This window comes from Ostrea edulis, chromosome 1 (assembly GCF_947568905.1).
Source record: "Ostrea edulis chromosome 1, xbOstEdul1.1, whole genome shotgun sequence".
Classification (NCBI taxonomy): Eukaryota; Metazoa; Mollusca; class Bivalvia; order Ostreida; family Ostreidae; genus Ostrea; species Ostrea edulis.
In genome coordinates, this window is record NC_079164.1 from 110,048,933 (window position 1) to 110,072,456 (window position 23,524).

Below are 23,524 nucleotides of genomic sequence, written 5' to 3' on the forward strand. Positions count from 1 at the left end.
ACAGACCTTCCCTAAACAAAATTACCGTCCGGATTAACGGTACAATTTTCAATGCATTATAACGTTTTGTAGTAAAAAATGACCGTCCGGATCCGGAACGCGAATTTCCAGATTAATGATGCAAAATAATGTATAAAAATTCTGTTCCCTAGAAAAATCGTCCGGAAGGTGAAGCGTCCGGATTACCGAGGCTCCACTGTATATAGTGTTTATTTGTAAAACACTTAAAGTAGACCTATACTCGGCCTATGTCACAATCAAATGTAAATGCAGAACCACGCGTCCATTTTCCGAAATGTGGTATTTTAAAAATATCGGTTTGATTTTTACATGGCGATATGAATGTCCGATATCGATTCCTTCCAGGGCGTTATTATCAGTTGCGGTCAAATTTTGTATTTAAAAAAAGGGGAGGGGGTAAAGATGATTCAAGCTTCAGAAAAAAATTGGTTGGAGAACATGCAGACAACATTTTGGTGGATGAGGGCATGTCAATTGCATTGTACATGTCCGTGAGGTACATTGACTATTCATATATGTAAAAGTTTTACAATGATCCATGTTCAACTTATGGAATTACAGGCATCAGAAAGTTGGGGAGACGGATGGAAAAGGGGGGACCAATTCATATTTCCACCAGCATCATAATAATAATAATAATATTTCTTTTGTGTGGATCCGGGTTAAAATAGGTCCTCAGTACCCCGGCCATGCTTGTTGTAAGAGGCGACTAAACAGGGCGGTCCTTCGGATGAGACTGCAAAAACCGAGACCCTGTACGTGTCACAGCAGGTGTGGCATGCTAAAGATCCCTACTCAAAGGTTGTCAGTGTCGAGCATAGGCCTAACTTTTGCAGCCCTCCACCGGCAATGGTGATGTACGTCTCCATATGAGTGAAAAATTCTCGAGCGTAATAATTGCTAATTCAAAACTATGCAGCTGTTGAATCCAAATTATCATGAACAAATACATGGTAAGCTTATGTAAAAATAAAAGTTCACACTTCGCTACTCCAGTGACCACGGATAACGTAGTTGTATTCGCTGCTCGGCAATGTTGCAGATATAGACGCAAGCTTCAAAGAACAGCTGCAAATAATTTGTTTTTGTAATTTTTTCCTCATCCCCTCTCCTTTTTTTCAAAATTATGGGGGCGGTATCTGTATAACGCGATTAGTTCCTTATTGACATTGCATCCACTTTGATCGGCGTAAGTGCAGGTGTATATATGTACGCATGTAAGTGATTCCATGACCAGTATATATTCATATAAAACTTTATCTCAGGATAAAAGATATAACACACATTACAAATATGCATTAATCTTATAAGCAAAACCATCAAAATTCAGTTTGTTACTTTCGTTTTACATTCACATTGTGTACATATATAGCCTTCTCTAGAATGATTTGTTTTCAGATAAAATGTAAAATCTAATTGCAAACCACATTTATCTTATAATACTTATAGTTTGACATAGTTCAGATTATTATCCAAGGTTGTAAATATATACTCAAATATCACATGTCGTATGAAAATATGATAATGTATAATTCAAGATTTGGGGGGGGGGGGGGGGGGGGGGGTACTTGTTGTAGAGCTTATAGTTATTAAAATGATATGTCAACATATGATTTTCTTACACAAATCCTTTTTCTGAGATAATTAATCTGCAAATTTAAAACAATTTATTCAAGGTTTAGTCCATAAAAATTGGGAAAAAAGACCAATATTGACATCAAATGGTATTTTCAGCAGTATTTCTTTTAACAGGTTTGAGCTCACAAAGTGCACATTAAATTATGAAAAAAGTTATTCAAATTTATTGAAATAAATGATTACATATATCATTAATAATGAGTATATAGTATATGTTGCTTAATTATTACAGCCCATTTGTTTGGAAAAATAATAATTATAAAAGAAAAACTAGAGCAAAGCTCGTTGCAAAGCAACGAGAGGTCTTCCGTGGGAGCTGTGTGACATAAAAACCTTGAACTTGACCATATGTCCTTGTGTCAGGTCCTAATGCAGCCTAAGTTAACATGAAAATCTGTTGTAAGTATGAAATCTAAATGTTTCTTCATTACTTTTTCTAAAAAGTGAACTTGACAATGTGACTATGGGTCAAGGCCAGGACATATTCTTTGATCATATGGAAACTTTTTATCAGTATTAATTTAAAAAAATTGCCATTAGTAAGATATATTAAGACTCTAATCAATTTTTAATTTTTAGACCTTTTAGAAATGGTGCAAATGACCTTACATCAAGAATATTCATGTTATGGTCATTAATAATCTTTATTTGAAGAATGAGCTTACGGTGTATTTTTAAAATTAAATGACATTTGATACAGGAACCGCACATGAGTATGTGTGTGTGGGATCTAACTTTCGCCTTCTTTCCCTCTTGATATGTTATACGTAACATCACCCCGGGAAAAATTATTTGAAATACTTATCCAGTGATTTTACAAAAGACGAATACAAGTTAAGTTTTTAGAAAGAAAATAATCAACTGTGACAGGAAGATAAGTACTGTAACGATATAAGTAGTTTGGCTACGCTGGCGATTCTGACTTCTCGTATGTAATTATGAAATAAAGTTTGAGAATTTAATATATATCTTGAAATGAATCTATGAAGGTGTACTATAAATTTTTATTGTTAGGTGTTTAATAAATTTATACTACTCAAGTACATGCGTGCATGATCTCATTCCACGAATCAGTCTTTTGAGGCGCGCGTGTATGTGGGATTAAATTCTTTCAGCATTTAACTTTTCAGTCCCAATAATGAAGAAAAAATTACTATTTAAATTTATGAAATTTATGGCTCAAGACTTATACAAAAAGGTTTATTGCTGTTACCAATATTTTATCATACAACAAAATTATGATAACATAATATTCAGACTGAAGAGAATAATTCATCGAGTTTGAATTATTTATACATACAAATCAAATAAATTGCTCTCAAATCTTCAATATTTTATTAAACTTTAATATCTATATCTGCGTAAATACTAGGTATATTATGTACACAGTGCGCACAGAAGTCGCGTATGAATTTCACACCAGGGGCACATGCCGAAGTTACATAATTTGGACCAGGAGTTCTAAATCAATGTTTAATCAAAGTCATTGGTTTTAAACAATAAAACAACAAATCATTTGAAATGAGACTGGTCGGCCATGGGTTTCTGAATATTCTATACGCATGTTTAGATTTGGTTTAATCATGATTATAAACTATTGATTTCAAAACATGTTCAGAAATAATTCGTTATGTTTGTAAAACGTATCCATTTTCTTTTTCACAACGAAGAATTTGAGTAAAGCTTGTGTATTCAGTTAAAGTAGTGTGAAATCACAGATCGCTAGTCCATGCCAGCAGCGATGAATCTCCGATATTAAACACACATTGAATTAGACATGATTGAGAAACGAACTGTATATTAAATTACAGATTTTAAAATTGATGCCTGACTCAATGCTCTAGAGTTTTGAATTTAAAACAAATCAAACGTATGACCAGGAACGTATAAACAAGTATATACATCCCCGGAAAGACTGAATTCTTCGAAAAATCCAATATGATCAAAAACATAACATTCTGTGTTATATTTAGGACGACAATGTTTACTTTGTGTACATGCCCTGGTTCACACGCGATGGTTCCTCGAGGCGGTTACATAATTGTAAACAAAAACAAACCCCGCGGTGTATGTAAGATGCGTGTAGTTAATGACTGAGTTATTCTATGCTTGAAGGTTTGTTTCTTCAATTAAATATATCGTTGTTTAATAACAATCGTAAAAGAGATAACCTTTTCCTCTTTTTTTCTTTGGAACGATTGTTTATATTAAAGCTACTAAGTAATAAAAAAAAAAAAAGTTGTCGATAGATGGTTTTTAAAGGAACCATAGATCACGTTAAAACCTTATTTTAAAAGAATATTAGCATTTCATGAAGTCAGATTTATCAATTAAAGCAAGTTTATTTAAGTTATACACATATTTCCCCCCCCCCCCTTCACCTACCAAATGATACGGTTACCTGTTTGCGGGTCAAGCTTTTTACTCATATATAACACAATACTCGAGCAAAATATTATGTTTATGAGATCAATAAGATGTTAAAGAACAACTTTTCCAGCGAAAGCCATATCGAAAAATTTACCTTTTTTGAGTTATAAAGCGAAAACTTTGAAGATCCCCAGATCCCTAATTTAAGGAGCCAGCCCCTTTTTTAGGGATATCAAAAGAAAGCTCTTACATTTTGCACAACTTTTGTTCTACACGTCTTAACAAAATATTTTTTAGTTTAAAAGATATAAAGGAAAATATGTGTAATTTTTTGCTCCTTTAGGCGTCCTAATTTTTTAACCCTGTCAACCACCATTTCGAACGCTGTAATCAAAAAACGATGTGCACAACTACAATGCTCCTACTTTTCATTTTCAATGCATTTTCTGCTCAAGCTTATACAGTCTCGGAGCCTTTGTCTGGAAACCAAAGCCCCTAAAATTTCATTCAATGGGGAATAACTCATGAACAGAAGGGAATTTCAATAATTTTAGAATTGTTCTTTAAAGTTTATAAACCCTGAAAATTTGAGCAAAATCCATGCAGAAATGAGTGAGATATGAAACTTCAAAGTTAGCGTCTAGGAAAAAGAAGAAAAAAAGAATAATCTTAACCATCACAATCAGTAGGAGGTCTTCCGTTGTTAGGGAAGACCTTGATAAGAAGGAGGAATACATTTTCATTAATGCTGATTATATATGGATGGGGTGCTTACTTTTGAGAAGCAATAGCAATGAAAAGAGCATGTTAGCATATATATTTTTCAATGTTTATCTATTAATTACTGGAATATATATCTATCTTATAAAGGCATTTTTTTCATGACATAAGTCCATTTAAGGCCGAGTATAGATCTACCTTAAATAACATCTTCTTTAGTGTTATTGATACTAAATTAAAACTAAATCAGTGCTCCAAGTCACATCTGCTATCAGGTTGCAAAATGGCGACCAAGAAATATTTCTGGTCGCCATTTTCAAATTTCTTGTCGCCATTTTCTAAATTTCTACTTGCCATGGTAAAAGATTTTGTAAATAAGACTTGCAAGTTTTTTATTTAATTTGAATATCTTTCAAGAAAAAAATCAACACCCATGCATGCGTTTTGTATCAACTTCTTTTCAGATAGCAATGTCATAACATCAAATATAAGTGAACGATATGTCACCAGTGAACATGGACGACTTCAGATAAAATGTGATGTGGATGGAAATCCGTTATCTACCATCACCTGGCTGTTTGTACAAAACAACACTGCTGTAAAGAATGAATCTAATGTAAGCAGTAGCTCACTGGAGATATCGTCAGCAAACTGCCTAGATCACGGGAATTACAAAGTTACAGCTGATAATGGAAAGGGTCCAGCTGCTGTCAGAATAATCCATGTAGCGGTTAAATGCAAGTTTTCTTTCTGTTAAATCCATGCATGATTTGTTGGTGTCTTTTAGTTTTAAAATCTACCAAATGAAGTTTGGAGACATATTGTTTTTGCTCAGTTCTTGTTATTATTATATTGTTATTTTCTTCTTTTGTGCACTGATAGGGGGTCCTGAGTAGGGGTGCAATCAATTTTCAAATGGCTACCAAGAAACGTGAAGAAAAAAATTAAGGTTTTTGGATTTCAACTGAATTCTATTACTAGGGTAGTTTAATGACCCAAGTCCATTTCCTGCATAATTTTTTTTGTGTCTCCATTTTCAAAATGGCTGCCATATTCAGAAGTATATCAAGGTAAAATCAGTTGAGCTGGGTCCAGTGCAGTTCATTTCTAGCATCAGTATTTCTTTCCATTCAATTTTCAGATGTTTCTATCTGGCTGCCATATCAAAATGGCTTCCAAAAAATTAAGTTTGTTGGATATCAACTAACTAGGATGAATCGAGGATCCTGAATCCATTTCTGGTATCAAATCGGTATTACGTACATGTATAGGTTAATGTCCGAGTACCTATCCATTCCTTAAAAGTAATGAAGCAAAGGCCCCAAAGGAATCCATCCCCACCATAATTGATTTTAGAATTTTGAGCCTATCTGTCCTGTTCTTGCAGTAATAAATAGCATTACCATTCATTATGTGAGGCATTGTCAGCAATGTTGGAGTGTGGGGTATGTGAGCTTGCTCACCTTAAATGTTTTCTTTCATTTTTGCAATGGTAGTCTTTGTCCTCATTGCCAAAATGGATAGAGTTTCTGCCTTTCATGTGAAATGTTTTGAGTTCAACTCCCATCTATGCCTTTGGATTTTAATTTGATAATTATGTACATTTTGTTCTTAAAGCTCCATAGTGACAGAGGGGGATTAGAGGGAACTTGTTAATAAAATCTCGAATTTAACTCAAAAGAACATTACTAAGTAGTTGTCTGAAACTCATTATTCTTTATAAATAATGGAGGGCTTCGATAGAATGACATCAAAGGTAGATTTTAATTTAGAACCATGCAGGTCTGAAAGAGAGAGGGATCTTCAGAAATGATGAAAGGATGATGATGGGATCTGCTGAAATTAATATCTAGTAGACCCCAAACAACTGGTATTCAGGTTCTTTAGTGTGCCACACTTACTGTGATACAGGACATATGTTTTTATAAGGTCATCTCTGAGGACCATGACATTCACACCTAATGCTGAGCGTTTGGAACTAGCTGTCACTATAAAACAGGTATACCTGTTTTAACAATTAACTTACAAATGCAAGTCTGTCGTGGCTGGGATTTGTACCCCAACCTTCACCATGCGGAGCGAACGCTCTACCTCCAAATTACCACGGCAGTCACAAGTGTATTTTGTATCATTGGCAGTAAATTTTGTTTAAAAAATATATTGCCGTTTTCCATGGCAATTTCCTGCCAGTAGATCCATCATTGTGAGCAACTGCATGATTAAAATATTGAAGAATTTTGTTCTTTTGATTAATTGTTCAGTTTAAAACTCTATGCATGCCAGAATCCTCACACAGGCATTCAAATTCATACATAAAGAGACAATCATAATAATATATTTTGTTAACATTATTTAATTTTTGTATCTATCAGTCATTATAATTTTTCGTCTTTTTATGCCGGGGGCATATTGTTTTTGTCCTGTCCACAGTCATTCTGTAATTCTGTCTGAAACTTTAACCTTCCTAATAACTTTTGAACAGTAAGTGATAGAGCTTTGATATTTCACATGAGTATTCTTTGTGACAAGACCTTTCCGTGGGTACCAACATTTTTTACCCTGTAACCTTGACCTTGGAGTTTGACCTACTTTTTGAAAACTTTACCCTTGCTAATAACTTTTGAACAGTAAGTGATAGAGTTTTGATATTTCACATGAGCATTACTTCCCTTACGGAATTGCAGCATACTTGAAGTACATATGCAGCATAGAAGCAGTACAAAATCCCAGCACACTATCAGAACAGTTCCAGCATTACTGCAAGTGTGCTGCATAACTTCTAATTGGAAGAATACATGGAAGCAGCGCAATTGCAGCGTGTTTCAAATATATAAATTAGGACTGCATTTGTACTGCAAAAAAAGACTGCTGTGCAGTATATGCTGTCTTGCAGCACATGTGCTGACTTGCAGTACAGTTGCCAATGTACTGCTCTGCAGTATATGCTGATTTGCAGTACAGATGCCATATGTACTGCTCTGCAGTACATGCTGGCCTGCAGTACTACTTTAGTACTGCAGAGCAGTACGCCATACCAAATATGGACATTTGGTTTGCAGCGCAGTTGCAGTCCGTTTCAAATATTTAAATTAGGACTGCATTTATACTGCAAAAAAGACTGCAAAGCAGTACACCATACCAAATATGGACATTAGGTTTGCAGTGCAGTTGCAGCCCGTTTCAAATATTTAAATTAGGACTGCAGTTAGGCTGCAAAACTGCGCTGCTTTAAAGCACAAATGTGTTCTATATAGTGCCTTAATTACTTTGCGGAAGATTTCAAAATGTAAAACAACAAATGTTCTGTATATCTATTAATGCATATATATTCAGGATTAAACTCATTAAACATACATTCATAAATGAATACAAAGACCCTGGTTCAGATAGAAACATGATTATAAAGATGTAGATCTAAATATACTAAAAAATAATAATAATAATAAAAATAAACATATCTATAGTATGAATGGATTCAACTAGGCTCAATTCAATTCTGTTCAAAATTAAGGTAAACTGTCATCAAACAAAAATTTAGTGCAATAAATTCTTGTACAAACATCTCGTAATATATATTCCTTTAAATGTGTCCTATTTCAATAATTTACCACCGATTTACCAGCCTTCATGCCCATGGTCTCCACTCTCCTTGACTTTAGGCCTACTGATTTTCTGTACTCAAATGACCACTAGTACCTGATAATTAAATGTAAACATGTTTTGAGAACTACCTTAATAAAATTAAAAAAATTTATATTAAAAGATCTATTTGTAAGTTACAGATATCAGCTCATAAAATATAAAATTAATGATTGAAGTTGGTAGATAATATTCAGGTATTACTATAGGAATGAACAAATATTTAACAAATGCAACTCCATGCAGTTCATTAGCCTGATAGGTGATAAGATTCATTTTTTGATTAAATGTGAAAAATTTGTTGATGAAAGAAAATCTTTTTGTGGTGCAATAGATAAAGGTTAATTTTGTTTACTAAACTTAATGATGAACAAAAATTCATTAACATATTATGTTCTGAGGAGCCATCTATTTAAATATAACTGGAAAATTTATTTTGAACAATATATGACACTGTATTTGTATATAACTATGTGTTATGTAATGACTTCTTTCTTTACTGGTATATGTACAGTATTTGTATATATTTCTGTGCTGCCCCTTGAGGGCCCTAAAATTGGAAAATAAAATATGCTCTATGTTCTATGTAATAAATATTATCACAGCAATCAATGTTTGGCTATGTCCTGACCAATGGCAATGGAAGCATGTTTATGTTAGCCGAGGCCTATCTGTTTCCATAAACACTTACCTAATAATGCTGCAATGCAGTATGCGCTGCAATTCCGTAAGGGTTGTGACAAGACCTTTCCGTGGGTACCAACATTTTTGACCCTGTGACCTTGACCTTGGAGTTTGACCTACTTTTTGAAAATTTTAACCTTGCTTATAACTTTTGAACAGTAAGTGATAGAACTTTGATATTTCACATGAGTTTTACTTGTGACAAGACCTTTCCATGGGTACCAACATTTTTTATCCTGTGACCTTGACCTTGGAGTATGACCTACTTTTTGAAAACTTTAACCTTGTTAATAACATTTGAAGAGTATAAGTGATAGAGCTTTGATATTTCACATGAGTATACCTTGTGACGAGACCTTTCCGTAGGTACCAACATTTTAGATCCTGTGACCTTGGAGTTTGACCTACTTTTTGAAAATTTTAACCTTGCTTATAACTTTTAACAGTAAGTGATAGAACTTTGATATTTCACATGAGTATACCTTGTGACGAGACCTTTCCGTAGGTACCAACATTTTAGATCCTGTGACCTTGGAGTTTGACCTACTTTTTGAAAATTTTAACCTTGCTTATAACTTTTAACAGTAAGTGATAGAACTTTGATATTTCACACGAGTATTCCTTGTGACAAGACCTTTCCGTGGGTACTAAACCTTTTGACCTTGACATTTGACCTACGTTTAAAAAAATACATTGGTCATAATTTCTAAATGGTAAATATTAGAGCTTTAATTCATATTGTACATTAGCATTTCTTGTGACAAGATCTTTCTACTGGTACCAAGATATTTGTCCTTGTGACCTTAGTCATCTTCGGAAATGGTCATTATGGGGGGGCATTTGTGTTTCACAAACACATCTTGTTTATCATGCAGGTAATCCTCGACTGTATAACATGGATTCCCAGACTCCTGCAGACAAACTTGGCATAGGAAATAATGAATCTCTTCAAATACTTGTGAGAATGCTCTTGTATCCACAAGCGACTCTGACAAATTGGACTTTCTTGGGGAAAAATAATGAGAGTAAAATCATTCAGAATAATATAAATGGCTACAATATAACAGACAGTAAGGAAGAGAATAAACAAAACATCTCTCTATACAAAAGGAGTGTTAAGACAGAGGACTTTGGAGAGTACACCTTAATGGTTCTGAATGGTGTTGGTAATTTCACCAGGATCTATCATGTAGATGCAGCAAGTGAGTTTACTTTTATTTCATTTTTGTAATTAGTTTTGAATATTGAAAAGCAAAAGAAGTAGAAGCAACAGTTAATACTGAATTTTAGCCCAAATATATCAAGGGAAAGGTATATATTTATATCAGAAAGTGTGACTTTTAGGTCTCTGGTGTTGCAAGCTCACTCTAAAGTGAACTATCCATCCATTGTTTCTAAACCTCCTACATGTATTTATTCAATTTAACCAAACCCCAGTGAAAACGTTTTAAAGAAGAATTCTTGAATTATTCAGAAATTTTCACAAATTGTTTGTAAACAATAATAATTCCTGAACAATTCATAAACTGTAACTCTCAACAGGTCTAGAACTTTTTAGGAAACGTTAATTAGTAAATGAAACAAGAAATTGCAAATACTGGCAGAAACTGTCAATGACTTCAAATTGAAATGGAATGATATTGATATTGTAGCGTGCACACGTTTTCGCTACTGTGAGGGTTTTTCAATTTCAACACTCAACTCCTGGTAGCGGAGTTATATATCCAAACGATCGACAAAAGTTTAACTCTGGTAGCGAGGAAAAGTTTAACTCTGGTAGCGAGTTATAGAGACCTGGGCTCGGTCATATAGATTACCAAGAAATAAAATGAAACAACACAAGTGTAAAAGTTTCATTACTTTCATTTGAATTAAACATTGATTTTCTCATAACTTTGAAAATACAACAATATTCTAAAATAGTCACTTGCTAGAATATATATAACCAGGGCCCCCCAGATTTCTGGTAAATTCCAATAAATATGAATTATAATTCCAAATATTTCCAATTAAGAATTTCTCTAAAGTTTACCTGGACATTTCTCTTCTCTAAAAGCAACACGTCCAAATAGTTCGAATGAAAAGCCAAAAGTGAATTGTCTTGTTACCGTTGACCAAACCTAACGTCAACCCGACCCAATGTGACATTATAGACGTAACGTGCTATAGAGGAAGTATTCGATCGACTCAAATATGTACAAATTATCACATAAATCGCGCCACCGGAACAAGACAATGTGAAAGTACAAGTAATAAAAAAACAAGGTAAAACATAACCCGACTGAAAGAAATGATCACATACGAGTACAAGCATTTGAATAATTGTCACTATACAGTTCTTACCTGTAAAAAGAGAAACTTATATGTATATGTATACATATATAAGTATTCTAGGAAATATAACAAGCACGTTCGTAGATCGACAATAGGAATATTCGTTACAATATTCTGGGTTAATGATCAGGTTTTCCTGATTACTTTTGATATAAATGCTTACTAATTTTTTCCTCAAAATAATTCTTTGAAAATTACCTAAAACTTAATTAAAGAGTCAGTTTGCCAAAAAACCAAATACCAAAAACTATCCAAAAGGGTAGTCACAAGATAATATTCTTTTAATGTATTTATTTCTTGCAGTGCAAGGTGTAGGGCATTCTGGGGCTTTATATATAAATAGGAATTACAATAAAACATTAGAATAAGTGCACTTCATTTCTATAATAGATTTCTTACTAATATAATTGTAATATTACTTACAGGGCCACCATTGAAACCCACTAATCTAACATTGGAATGTGGCACGTCTGTAAAGTTATCATGGATTTCCAACTTTAATGGTGGAGATAGTCAGACGTTTAAGATTTCCTATTCCACTGCTGAGGATTCATCCTATAAAGAGCTAGAGATCATCAGTGACAAGGGATATGACAGACTCCACAGCTACACTCCCAGCATTGGGCTACGAGGGACAGTATGGTTTACAGTGACTGCCTCCAACATGTTTGGGAATTCTACATCAGATTATGTCCATTGTATTGTTAAAGGTAAGCATGAAAGTTCTGTGAAACTTGAATTATATAATTATTAAGCATTTCAATATTGAGACCAGCAATTTAACCGCCAAACAAGGAGAAATTAATTGGCATACATGGAGAGCTTAGCAACAACATGCAGAATATTAATTCTTGAGCAACTGCAAACATTGACACAAGACAAGACATGGAAATGCAAAGTTTTGGTGACATTGGGTAGTTTTTCCACCGCATATCAGCTGATTTGGCAAAAAGTCACCGGCGAGGGATCCAGCAAATGTAGCTAATTAAGATTGTAATGAAATATGCAAATAAATTTATTGATCTATAATTTGATTTTCCATTAGTTATAAATGTAAATAATTATAAATAATAAATAATTGCATAATGCCTGTGATTATTCTCATGTTAATGTAGCACAAGTTTTTTATATTATATATAATTAGGTATCGATGTGTTTAGTTATTAGATTAATTTAATTACCGGTTATTTGGTGTTTGTCGTTGATGCCTATTATTACGACCTACTTGGCCCGACCCTCACTAGCCATTAAACACAAATTTACAGTGAAAACAATTTTTTTTGTCAATTAATTTGAGAACAGACCACCAAATTGTCTCTGAAGAAACTTACCTGTTATGAGTAGGTCAAGAGGGATAACTCTATTTAGTTCCAAGAAATTTTCCCAGAGCGTGTAAAGAAGGATACCTATATTTGCTTTTTAAGCAATACTTTCTGCTCATCGTAAATGTTTTATTATAGCGTGAATTATTTTAGTGTTTTCAGAACTATCGCTAATAATGCCAAAATTAGTATACCGCTAAAAAATACCCAGTTATTCGGTATCCGACCAATAATTAAGGTATAGGGCATATTGAACATGAAGTTTGCCTAGTAAAAATTTCATTTCAATCTGTAATTTTTAAGGGATTGAAAACTGATGCTATATAGTGCCACCACAATGAATAATCAAAGCCGAGGAGGTAATTACCATTAAACCTGTGCAATATATTTTGCAAGTAAAGTTTCAAGTCTTCCCATTTGATATGCTGCATGCAGACCAGATAAAATTCATATTCTGACAATTTGACCAGTATTCCCCCAATTGTAGAACTAGTGTATTGCAGTACAAGATTATTTTAAGTACTTTAAAGAAATGTATGATACTGCGTTGGTATTTTGACAGAAATGCAATTACATGAGGACCTTTTTAATGTCTATACCCAGAATTATTGTTCTCGTTTTTTAAGACAGCCGACATGTTTTAAAATGACACTGCCGTCAAGGGACAAAAGGATACTTTATCTTTTCTGTCTTCTTAAAATTTCGCGATCAGACAAAGCTGATATTAATTTAGTCAAAATGGATGAATAAAAATGACAAATGCAGCAAAGTCATATGATTTTTTAAAAGGCAAATTTGCAACATTGTGTTGTGTTCCACATGATTATATATTTTTAAAGAAAGTTTTCCCGATTTGATATCTAACATTCTAAATTTTGAAAGAAATGTAAAGATATATGATGCAGTGACCAGTCGGTATTCATTTGAACAAAATTTCCAAATAACTCACAGCACTCAATTACTAGTATTAAATGTCACTAGTCCGTTAATGGATTGGATAATTTTTTTCGTTTCTTACTTTTGTTCTTTTCTTTTTCAAGGAGGGTGGGTGGAGTGAAAAGCGCATTATGTATGTATAGCTGCTCACTAATATCTCTGTCAATGCTGGGTTGCAAGACTATATAATTGTAAACCGTTAATTAAATCCCTAAAAAGGCAACCAATGAATTTTTTTTTCACACAAGATTAATGGGTATTTACAATAATATATGCAGCTAATATTTTTTTTAAATCGGGCAAGTACATTAATTTCATTAAAATCAAAATTTCAGGAATTTCTTTACAAGCGGTAAAGGCATTTCTTCTTAAAATATTCTGCAACATAAGTTTATGCCGCGTGTACGGATGCGCATTAAAAGAAAGTTCCGTGTGAACGTGGATCAGATTTAATTCGCATTAACTTACGTTTATGATGCAAATTAAATTTTTCGTGTGAACGAGGCATTAGGTAATGTTTCTATAAAAGTTGGAAAGAATTTTACAAGAATATTGTAACTGCGGCACTATGACAGCAATATCTATGGGCAGAGGATGGAAAGAATAAGTTATGAAAAGGCGATCACATTTTCTCAAGAAAAGGCAGAGAGCAAAAACAATAGCCGAAGAACAGAAAAAGAGGTTAACCTCTTGTGACTTTGTAACTTGTAACTTAATTATCTTTTCAAGGTTGTTTTCAGGGGAATGAAAACCTCTTATTAATTGGATAGGCTTGTGAAATCGTTTTTAAAAGTGCATGAATACCAGAGAAGAAATGATAAGATTTGAAAGGTTATTTCTTTTTCGGTATTTTATTTTTTCATTTTCAATTTTCTTTATATTTGTGAAACAACATACTGTCACAGTTGGTGGGAGAGAGGGTGTCAGAAAATGGAAAGTCCAGGAAAAGGGGTAGTATGCACAAGCGCTTGCTTAAATAGTACATTATTACGATTTTAATACTTTACATGCATACACCATGTAGGAAATAAATCATATCATATATGTATAACTTAATTATGAAGTATATATATGAAATGGTGGAACATTAAAGGAATATGACTTCCCGTTTTCAATGAAATTTCTGTTGCCCTCGTTTATAATACAATTAAATATAAGCATTTTGATTTTACAAAATGCCAATCATCCCCTTAATATCAACTATGCATTTTACGTTCCATTCCACATTTTACTAATACTCGATGATTGTTTACAAACAGACAAGCCCCGTGATATCTTCCAACCCACGCGAATTTCATATTCTACGCTACGCGTTTCAAAATGTGTCACATTTGCTTGCTGTTGCAGCACAGTAATATTCTAAGTACTTTAAAGAAAGATATGATACTGCGTCGAGGTATTATTCCTTACACTGCTGGAACTTGATTCGCAGCAAAATCGGGCCGCCGGTCATGTGAATCAAGTGTGGCGGCACCACCAGCTCCAAATCCAATATGGCTGTGCCTAGCATAACTGCTACGATTTCTAGACATTCCGTCCCATAATCAATCTGTCCCTTAGTCGATTCGTCCCATTACCGATCCGTCCCTAGACTATCCGTCCCTTAGTTAATACGTCCCCTAGTCAACCCGGCCTAGAAAAAAAAAATTTTTGTTCCAAGTGCTATTTACAGTACTGAATTGGTTTAATTCATCTGCGTATTTCATCTTCATGGTGTCTGTGCCGCTGATATCTTCTAGCTGTCATCAGTTAGTCATCCTTTAATATGCTCTATGATATTTATGGTTTGATTGCAGACTAATTAACCTTGATCACATGTAATGTATATTAATCTTCTTGAGACTGTTTATCATAACAAATGTATCTTCTTTTAAAAGCAAGAAAAACATATACTTTACCAAAGCAATTAAGGTATTTGTTACTCCATATTGAAATAAGCTTTCAGTATTTCCCAAAAAGAAGAGATGTTTTGATATTTGACAGCTTTTTCTAAGATCATTATACACATCACAATTTCGATAAAGTGGGCTTCATTTTCAATACAAAGAATACCTTTTGTGTTTAGACAAAATTTACATACTCAGTCATGTCTTGGAATATTTCTATACCTGCCACATTCTATTTCCAAATCATGAGTAATTCTTTGAACCTCTGGAGTTTAAAAAAAAAAAAAAAAAAAACCTTCTAAGAGTTCGGTTACTGTAAGCTCATAATTAATGATCAAATGTTGCACAACAATGCAGTTATAAAAACTGTTTTCACTAAGGTGTTTTCACAATGATCAGTGGTCATGGGATACTCATGGAACACACATTTACATTGATTGCTATACATAGTTGAATAACGATGTTTTTACAATAATTAATGAGCACACATTTGCATAACCATCACACCTCAAACAAAAATTATAAATCCTACATGTAGTTAAGGGTTGTATAAACAATTTTATTTACACGTCTAACTTCGGCAGTTATCTAATTTTGATAACTATATTAACTGCAATATATATGCAAAAACTTCCCTTTTTCTTAAGTAATACTCATTTATTATATCTTTGATAAAAAAAAAAAAATTGGAGGGGCCGGATCGACTAAGCAAAATGGGCCGAATCGACCATGATACGGACCATCTAGGGACGGATCGACTAGGGACGGACCGACTGGGACGGAATGACTAGCTGCTATACACATTTTTAGAAGAAGAGCTTGACAATGATAACGATGAAGTATTCATTGCCACAACAATGCCGTATGTGTCAGGTTTTTTTTAAATTGGACATCTATTGATAGCGTTCCATATAGTTATTTTGACACGTATAATAATCGGACAACCATACATAAACTACTGTCTGTCCTAGCCTCTCTTGCATCTGCAAGTGGCTTTTCTAGAACTATTTATTTAACCCTAAGAAAAATAAAAATTGCCAACTGACCTGTAAGATTGGACGAGTCATAACTAAACAACTCACATTCTTTTGTTATTTCATAAATGTAGTGTCTTCGAGGTGTATGCATTGACAAAAGTGATGAAATGAATAATAAAAATATATGTTGTTACAAGATCTTGTAAAAATATATGCATAATGCACTTATGTAGAAGCTGCTGTTCTTTAATGAAACAGACAAAACTTGCATATCTACAAACAACACCATCTTGGTCCCGCTCACGCCTGTCAAAAAATTTGATGCCAGCGAACCGGCCCGATTGATGCGCACGCATAATCTGCTTCCAATCAAGTGTTCAGCCGGTCAAAAACCGGCAGCCCGGTAATACCGGCGAGGTCGAGCAAGTTTCAGTAATATTTGTTCTGAATATTTTGTAAATTTGCTGATAGGTACCGTTGATTGGAAGACTTTTGAGTACCCTCCTAATAATCGCTGGCGCATGCGTGCCCAGCGATTAAGAATGAATGATAAAAAACTATTGATTAATTTTTTTTGTCCTTGAGCCTTTCATAATGCTCTAGCCACGCTTTCTCCTTTGCTTCTTGGTTCATTAAAGGCATCTCATCTGCATCATTCTTTACTGGTTTTGTCACTCACATCAACGTTCACTCTTCAGGGTGGTACACCTCTGAAGACTTCGTTTCAATATTTTTGTAGATCTGCTTATCTGCCTCATAGAGAGCATGATCGAACTGCTCGTCTAGATGTACGCTTGGCCGCTTCATACTCTGCTCTTGTGCCATTTCCGGACTTCCAGGCCATGTAAGCTAACCTTTTAGCTGTTATGGTCTGTTCCACAAGGTTTATCCACCACCAAGTTTCTCGTCGCCATCGGTGGGATCATGTTATGCTACACACCTTCTCAGTTGTCTTCGGTAAACCTGTTTTGAGGTTAGCCCAGATTTCCTCGGTAGTGGCTCCAGCTCCCCTTGCTGTCAGAGGCCGATACATGCGATTCAAATGCTTGATCCTTGAGTTTCCAGACTTTCGGGCGAGGTGTGAACTTGTGCTTGGCCTTGGGTGGCATATCAATCATACAACATGTCCCAGAGCAACTACCTCACATGATGCTTACAGGTATACAGATTGTGGACGAATGCAAGATTTAAAAGCATCCGAACGGCATCTGCCTATAGTAGTAATTTCACCCTCTGAGATGCCTTGCAAGTACTTGTAAGATGCGACACCAATTCTAAATGAAGGGGACTTAAATACATAAAAGTCTACATTAAAAACATGGCAAGACCCTTTTGAGAACTTGGTTGAATCATATGTGAAAGGAGAGCCCTCAATGTGACACAATAACTGATCCAGGTGATTTGGTCTTGCATTCAAATATGATTACAATTACAAGTTTTTAAATAGCAATTGGATGGTGGCACACTGATTTATGATTAAGATGTGCTTGTACCGCACTGGTAAGTTTTGGTTTTTGCCAAGATTAATTTCATCGTATTGCTTGATAATGGACATTGTGAATGCATGGTTAAGGCATTGATTTGGCAGCAAATAGTTTGGCCAATCTTACTCACTCGCAAGATGGCAAAATAAACTAAACTGAAGGCTGAGGCAGCCTCAAACTTTTCCTCAAATACATTTGCAAAAATGTTTGACAAGGAATTTTGGATGCTGCTAAGGATTGAATGGATTATGAGGCATCTCGAGTCCCTAGACTGGGACATGCAACAAAAACCCAAGAGCTATTTCTTTACAATGAAGAATGAGCAAGAGTCATGAAAGCTATTGATCTTTAAATCAAAGCTGTCTGCCTGCTAATTACATGCAAAATTGGACTGTTGCATATGATGTGGCTTTGCATGAAGGGCAGACATTTATTTGTATAGTAATTGTGATTAAAATGAAAGCCCAACAAGCCAAAGGAAATTTAAGTCTTCAGAAGGAATTGATAGTAATCTAAATGCATTTGCTATGTCTTTTTATGCCCCCTTTGAAAAAGTGGGGCATATTGTTTTGCACTTGTCGGTCAGATGTCTGTATGTACAGCTGATCGAGACATATGGGATAGGGTAAATTGAAGACGCAGGAATTGCAACAGTGTACACAATCTTCGATGATAAATGGAACTTACCATGAATGCACAATCTGATGATTTTCTCTGATGTATGAAAAAATTACAGGTTGTTGAATTTAGTAAATTTTGGGGAAATATGTTACACAGAGAACTCTTAGTTTATCTATCTGCCTCGATCCTGTCACAGTGTTTAAACTTCAACCTTTAATTCATACAAAATGCAAAAGAAAGTATATCACAACTTGATGATGGCTAATATCACACCAAATAAACTTCTGCCATGTTTGCTAATCAATTTCATAGAAAACAAACTCCTATAATGGTCCTCTATTATTTAGTTTATCATTGTTGTTTCAGTTCCTGCTGAAGATACGTCCAGTGTTGCAGCCTTAGCTGGAGGAGCAGCCGCTGGTGGCATCAGTTTAGCAGTTGTTGTGATTGTCATCGTCATCTTTGTACGGAGATACTCCAAACATGGTAATTTACACTTCTATACTCCTCAGGTGAATTATTTCTATCTGTGTTTTATTTGTTTGTTGTCATGCGTTAACATATCACATTTTCAATTCTTCTAAAAATGGGGAAATGGATTAAATTTTATTTCACATGAAAGCTTATGCCTCTCTTTCTCATTAATGGGAAAATAAAGATAAATGAGTGTTTGGGTTTTAAATTTGTGGCATTTCACCTACAGCTGGTGATGTTTCAACATGGGTTAAAAAATTCTCAAATGGATTAAAACAAACAAATTGTCTTCACAACCAATGAGCGTGAAGGTGAGGTACAAATGGGATAATTTCTATTAATTGTAGAAGTTATTTAATGCAGATACAATGTACTTCATTTCTTTTTTATTCCCTTAGAAAAAAGAATGGCATTAAATTTCCATTACTTTTGTAGTTTTATTCTGACCATTGAAAGAACAGTGTTATACCAGTATCACAAATTCAAATAAAACTAGTACTTATTGTAACGGGGACCGTTACAGATGTTCCCCAAACATTCCCCCATTTAGTAAGTGGTGACATTTATTTCAGTACAAGTTGTTTTGACCATTGCAAACTGTGTAGCATGTGAATATATAACTATCTTATAACGTTCAGTCCACTTCATACTAGTTCAAATCAGTTATAAAGATCTGAGAGTTTTGTGCACGTGCACGTACGTGCATGCATGTGCATATAAATAATTCGACCATCTCGATACATTAGAAGACTTACTATATGAGTACAAGAGAAGTTTCACAACTGTTCAATGAAAAACGAGAATTTAATGACAACTCAAAACTACAAAGACCGAAATCAATGCACGTGCATACACGTGCGCGTGAGTAAGACACAGCAATTTTGTCGATGCTAATCAATGGACATTTGAACGATATACTTACTATATGAATTTGGTATCGATTGCTTCACTCATAAGAGAGTTATTGGGATTTCAAAATCGTCGAATCAGAATTAAGCGCACGTGCATGCGCGTGCAGGGAAGTGATTTTGAGACTATTAGTAAATTGAGAGGCCCAAAACATACCTACAACCTAATTTTCAAACCTATTCATTGCAATCTCAAAATGTTATAGACCAATACTTAAATTTAGACGTTAAAAATTACAATGCACGCGCATTCACGCACACGCGATTTTGATAATGGAAAATTTGTTGACATCATTTCATAGACATTCATATCATAGATCCTCAGGGTAAATTTGAATTCATTTCAGTTTTTAATTCAATAGTTATGACCATTTTAGTACCCAAAAAATGAAAGAAAAGCTATGCACGTGCATACACGCGCACGTGAGTATGACTCCGCATCAATGTTGATGTCATTCAATAGACATTTGATAGATATACTTACAGTATAAATTTCATATTGTTTCCATCATTTATAAGAAAGTTATGGCGATTTGAAAATCGTCCAATCAGAATTTAGCACACGTGCATGCACGTGCCGGATGGTAATTATGACTGTACACTTTTGTTAAGAATATCAAGATACATATACAATACAAGTTTGAAAAGATTTTGACAAAAAACAAAAAAGTTATGGTCATTGAATTAATTAAATATTCAAATGTCAATGCACGTGCGTGCGCATGCTCGTTTTCAATTTTTGAAACTTAGATTTGTAGATATTTATAATCTTTACCTATCCTGTAAATATCATCAAATTGTCTTAATTTACACGAAAGTTATAAACGGTTTTGTATTATCCAATCAAATTGAAGCACACGTGCATGCACGTGCAGAATTGAAATTTTGACGATGCCAAACGGTTAAGGGTCTCAAGGTATACCTGCAATATAAATATCAAACGATTTCATTGAAAAATAAAAAAGTTAGACGCATTCCGAAATTTGTAAACAAAAAATCCAATGCACATGAAAGCATTTTCAGACAAAATGACGTTCGTTCCGCACATCTACATAGAGTATTCTATCATCCTAAAAAGGTTTCATCTTGATCCCTTCAGTAGTTTCTGAGAACACTCGTGGACAAAAAAGGGTGACAAGAATAAAGAAAGAATAATAATAATAATAATAAGAAACAGAGTAAAACCAATATGTTCCCAAACTTTGTTTGGGGAACATAACTAGCAATACAATTCTAACTTAGAAAAAGCATTGATTTTCCAGTTTTCATTGAAAATGCAGTGAAACTCCATTGAGACTCAATTGAAACCTCATTGAAATACGCGAATTATGTAAATGAGCTTGAGCCAGTTAAATGACATCAAAATTAACTGTAAAATCAATGGAAAAATAAATAATAGTTCATAAATATACATTAAAAATCCATTGAAAATTTTTTTCTTTTTTTTAATTATTTACTGATTAATGAAATTTTGTTGACAATGTAATGTAATACAAATATAACAATAAAGAAAAATAGAATCAATTTTTTGTTTTCACAACCCACTACAAGTCAAATTATTTTGTACTTGGCATTTGAAATACATGTACCAATAAAACAAATTTCCACATGTGTGCAAACTCATGTTCTATGCAAACTCATGAATTGTACAAAATAGAATGAAGCAAAAAACACATACATAGAAAGTTGAAAAGCAAATGGTACATGATTAGTTAAATGCACATTCTTTTTGCTGCTTATTCTACAACATTGTTTAAGAAAATATAAAACTGGACTTGAACAATCAACAGTTGATCACTGCCATCAACAAAATGATGAAAGCATACATCAAAATGTATTATGTCATAAATACAATTTTCTTTCACATTTTTACATTTTCTTGGTGTATTCCTCTAGAGCCTGTTTCTTCAAGTTTATGTCCGTTTCCCGTTGCCCGACCGACCTGGACTCAAAACCCCCGACTGCTTTTAAATTCTGGAACAAAAATTGTTTCTGGTCCAATCTGGATCTTACTATGCCCGAAATGGCTGCTTCCATTGGAGCAACAAGCACGAGTGTGCTACAGTTAACATTTAAGAAATGACGGCACAACAAGGAAAAGTCCATTTTGCAGATTTCATGTCTAGTACACGTCCTATAAATTCAATGTAACACTGAATCAATCAATTTCGGGCTTCTGGCAATGTCCAGGCATTTTCTTTTTATGAGGGGTGTGGCATTATCACATTTGAACTGCTTTTGTAAGTATTCTGTAAAATAAAAAGGTTTCGTTTAAGTTTAATGAATTAGAGATAACGAGATCTTCGAGCTGTAGTGAACTGCAGTAATTACTCCACACACACAGATATATATATATATATATATATATATATATATACACACACTATTTATCAAGACAACTGACAGTGCCTCTAGGGGCCATATATATATATATATATATATATATGTGTATATATATATATTATTATTATTATTATTTATTATTTTATTCATTTATAAAGCACAAAATTACATATAGTTTCTATGCGCTGTGCAATGCTTGTGCTAATAATCATTGATAATATACTAATAAAAGACCTGCAAGAGCTATAAAGGAAATGATAAAACAATAGAAAGAATTTAAATAAAACATGGTAGTAAAATGACAGTGGTTGACTTTGACTTGACAAGATACAATATAGTAAATCCATGAACAGATCAGATATTTCATGTGTATTATTGTTATATTAATAGCTTAATAAATTCTAAAGGGGAAAAGCTTATCAATTGACTTGAGGGCAAAATTTGTAAAATACTATAGAACTTATCAGTGAAGAAACTTTTTAAAAATGCAGCCTGTCCGAAGACAACAACTGTATCTCAAATTGTGTCAATATCCCAAATTTGATAATGAATATGATTTAGGATTCATAGTCTACTATACCTTGAATTAGCTGTATAGTATTCTATTTGCTGTCGAGTGTGCTGCCAGATATGTCAGAGTAAAATAATGCAGCAACAAGTCCAAGTCCGGCGCCGCCTGGTAATCTTGCTCGCATCTATTAACAGGTTATAGGATTCATCAAGCTTAATCTACAAAAATAAAAAATAAAATAAAAGAAGAATCATAAGACGAGTATTTTTCCCCACATTTATGTAACATGTAGAAATAAAATTGTAGTCAGGACAGTCTAGAAATATGTATTTTCAAAAATATATTATGTATATTACACATTGTGATGTTTCATAAATCTAAATTGTCAACGTTATTTACCGTGGTCGTTCCAGAAATCAGGTGGGACATTATCTGCAGAACTGTATTTTTTAGTTATTTTTTCAGAGAGCTACAGTTCTGCAGCTAGTGGGATATTTCCACTGTCATATTTAGTTAAATCATACCGGGCCGCGTGTTGTGTTTTGCCAAAATTGGGTTACATTCCTGTCGCTTCGATCGCGAAGAGCTTAGTGTTTGTTATTTATATTGTACACCCTTACAGATAAAACTGCCGACTCCTAAGATCTAATTAAAAA

At 33.9% G+C, this 23,524-nt stretch overlaps 1 protein-coding gene across 1 annotated transcript in view; it reads left to right on the top strand.

The window, feature by feature from the left end:
• LOC125678927 (hemicentin-2-like) overlaps positions 1–23,524 on the top strand; it is a 136,008-nt gene that overhangs the window by 61,413 nt on the left and 51,071 nt on the right. Inside the window, exons 7-10 of the mRNA XM_056145654.1 lie at positions 5,214–5,486; positions 9,948–10,274; positions 11,832–12,116; positions 18,999–19,118. Coding sequence (XP_056001629.1) covers positions 5,214–5,486; positions 9,948–10,274; positions 11,832–12,116; positions 18,999–19,118 — 1,005 coding nt within the window. The remainder of the gene's footprint in view (positions 1–5,213; positions 5,487–9,947; positions 10,275–11,831; positions 12,117–18,998; positions 19,119–23,524) is intronic.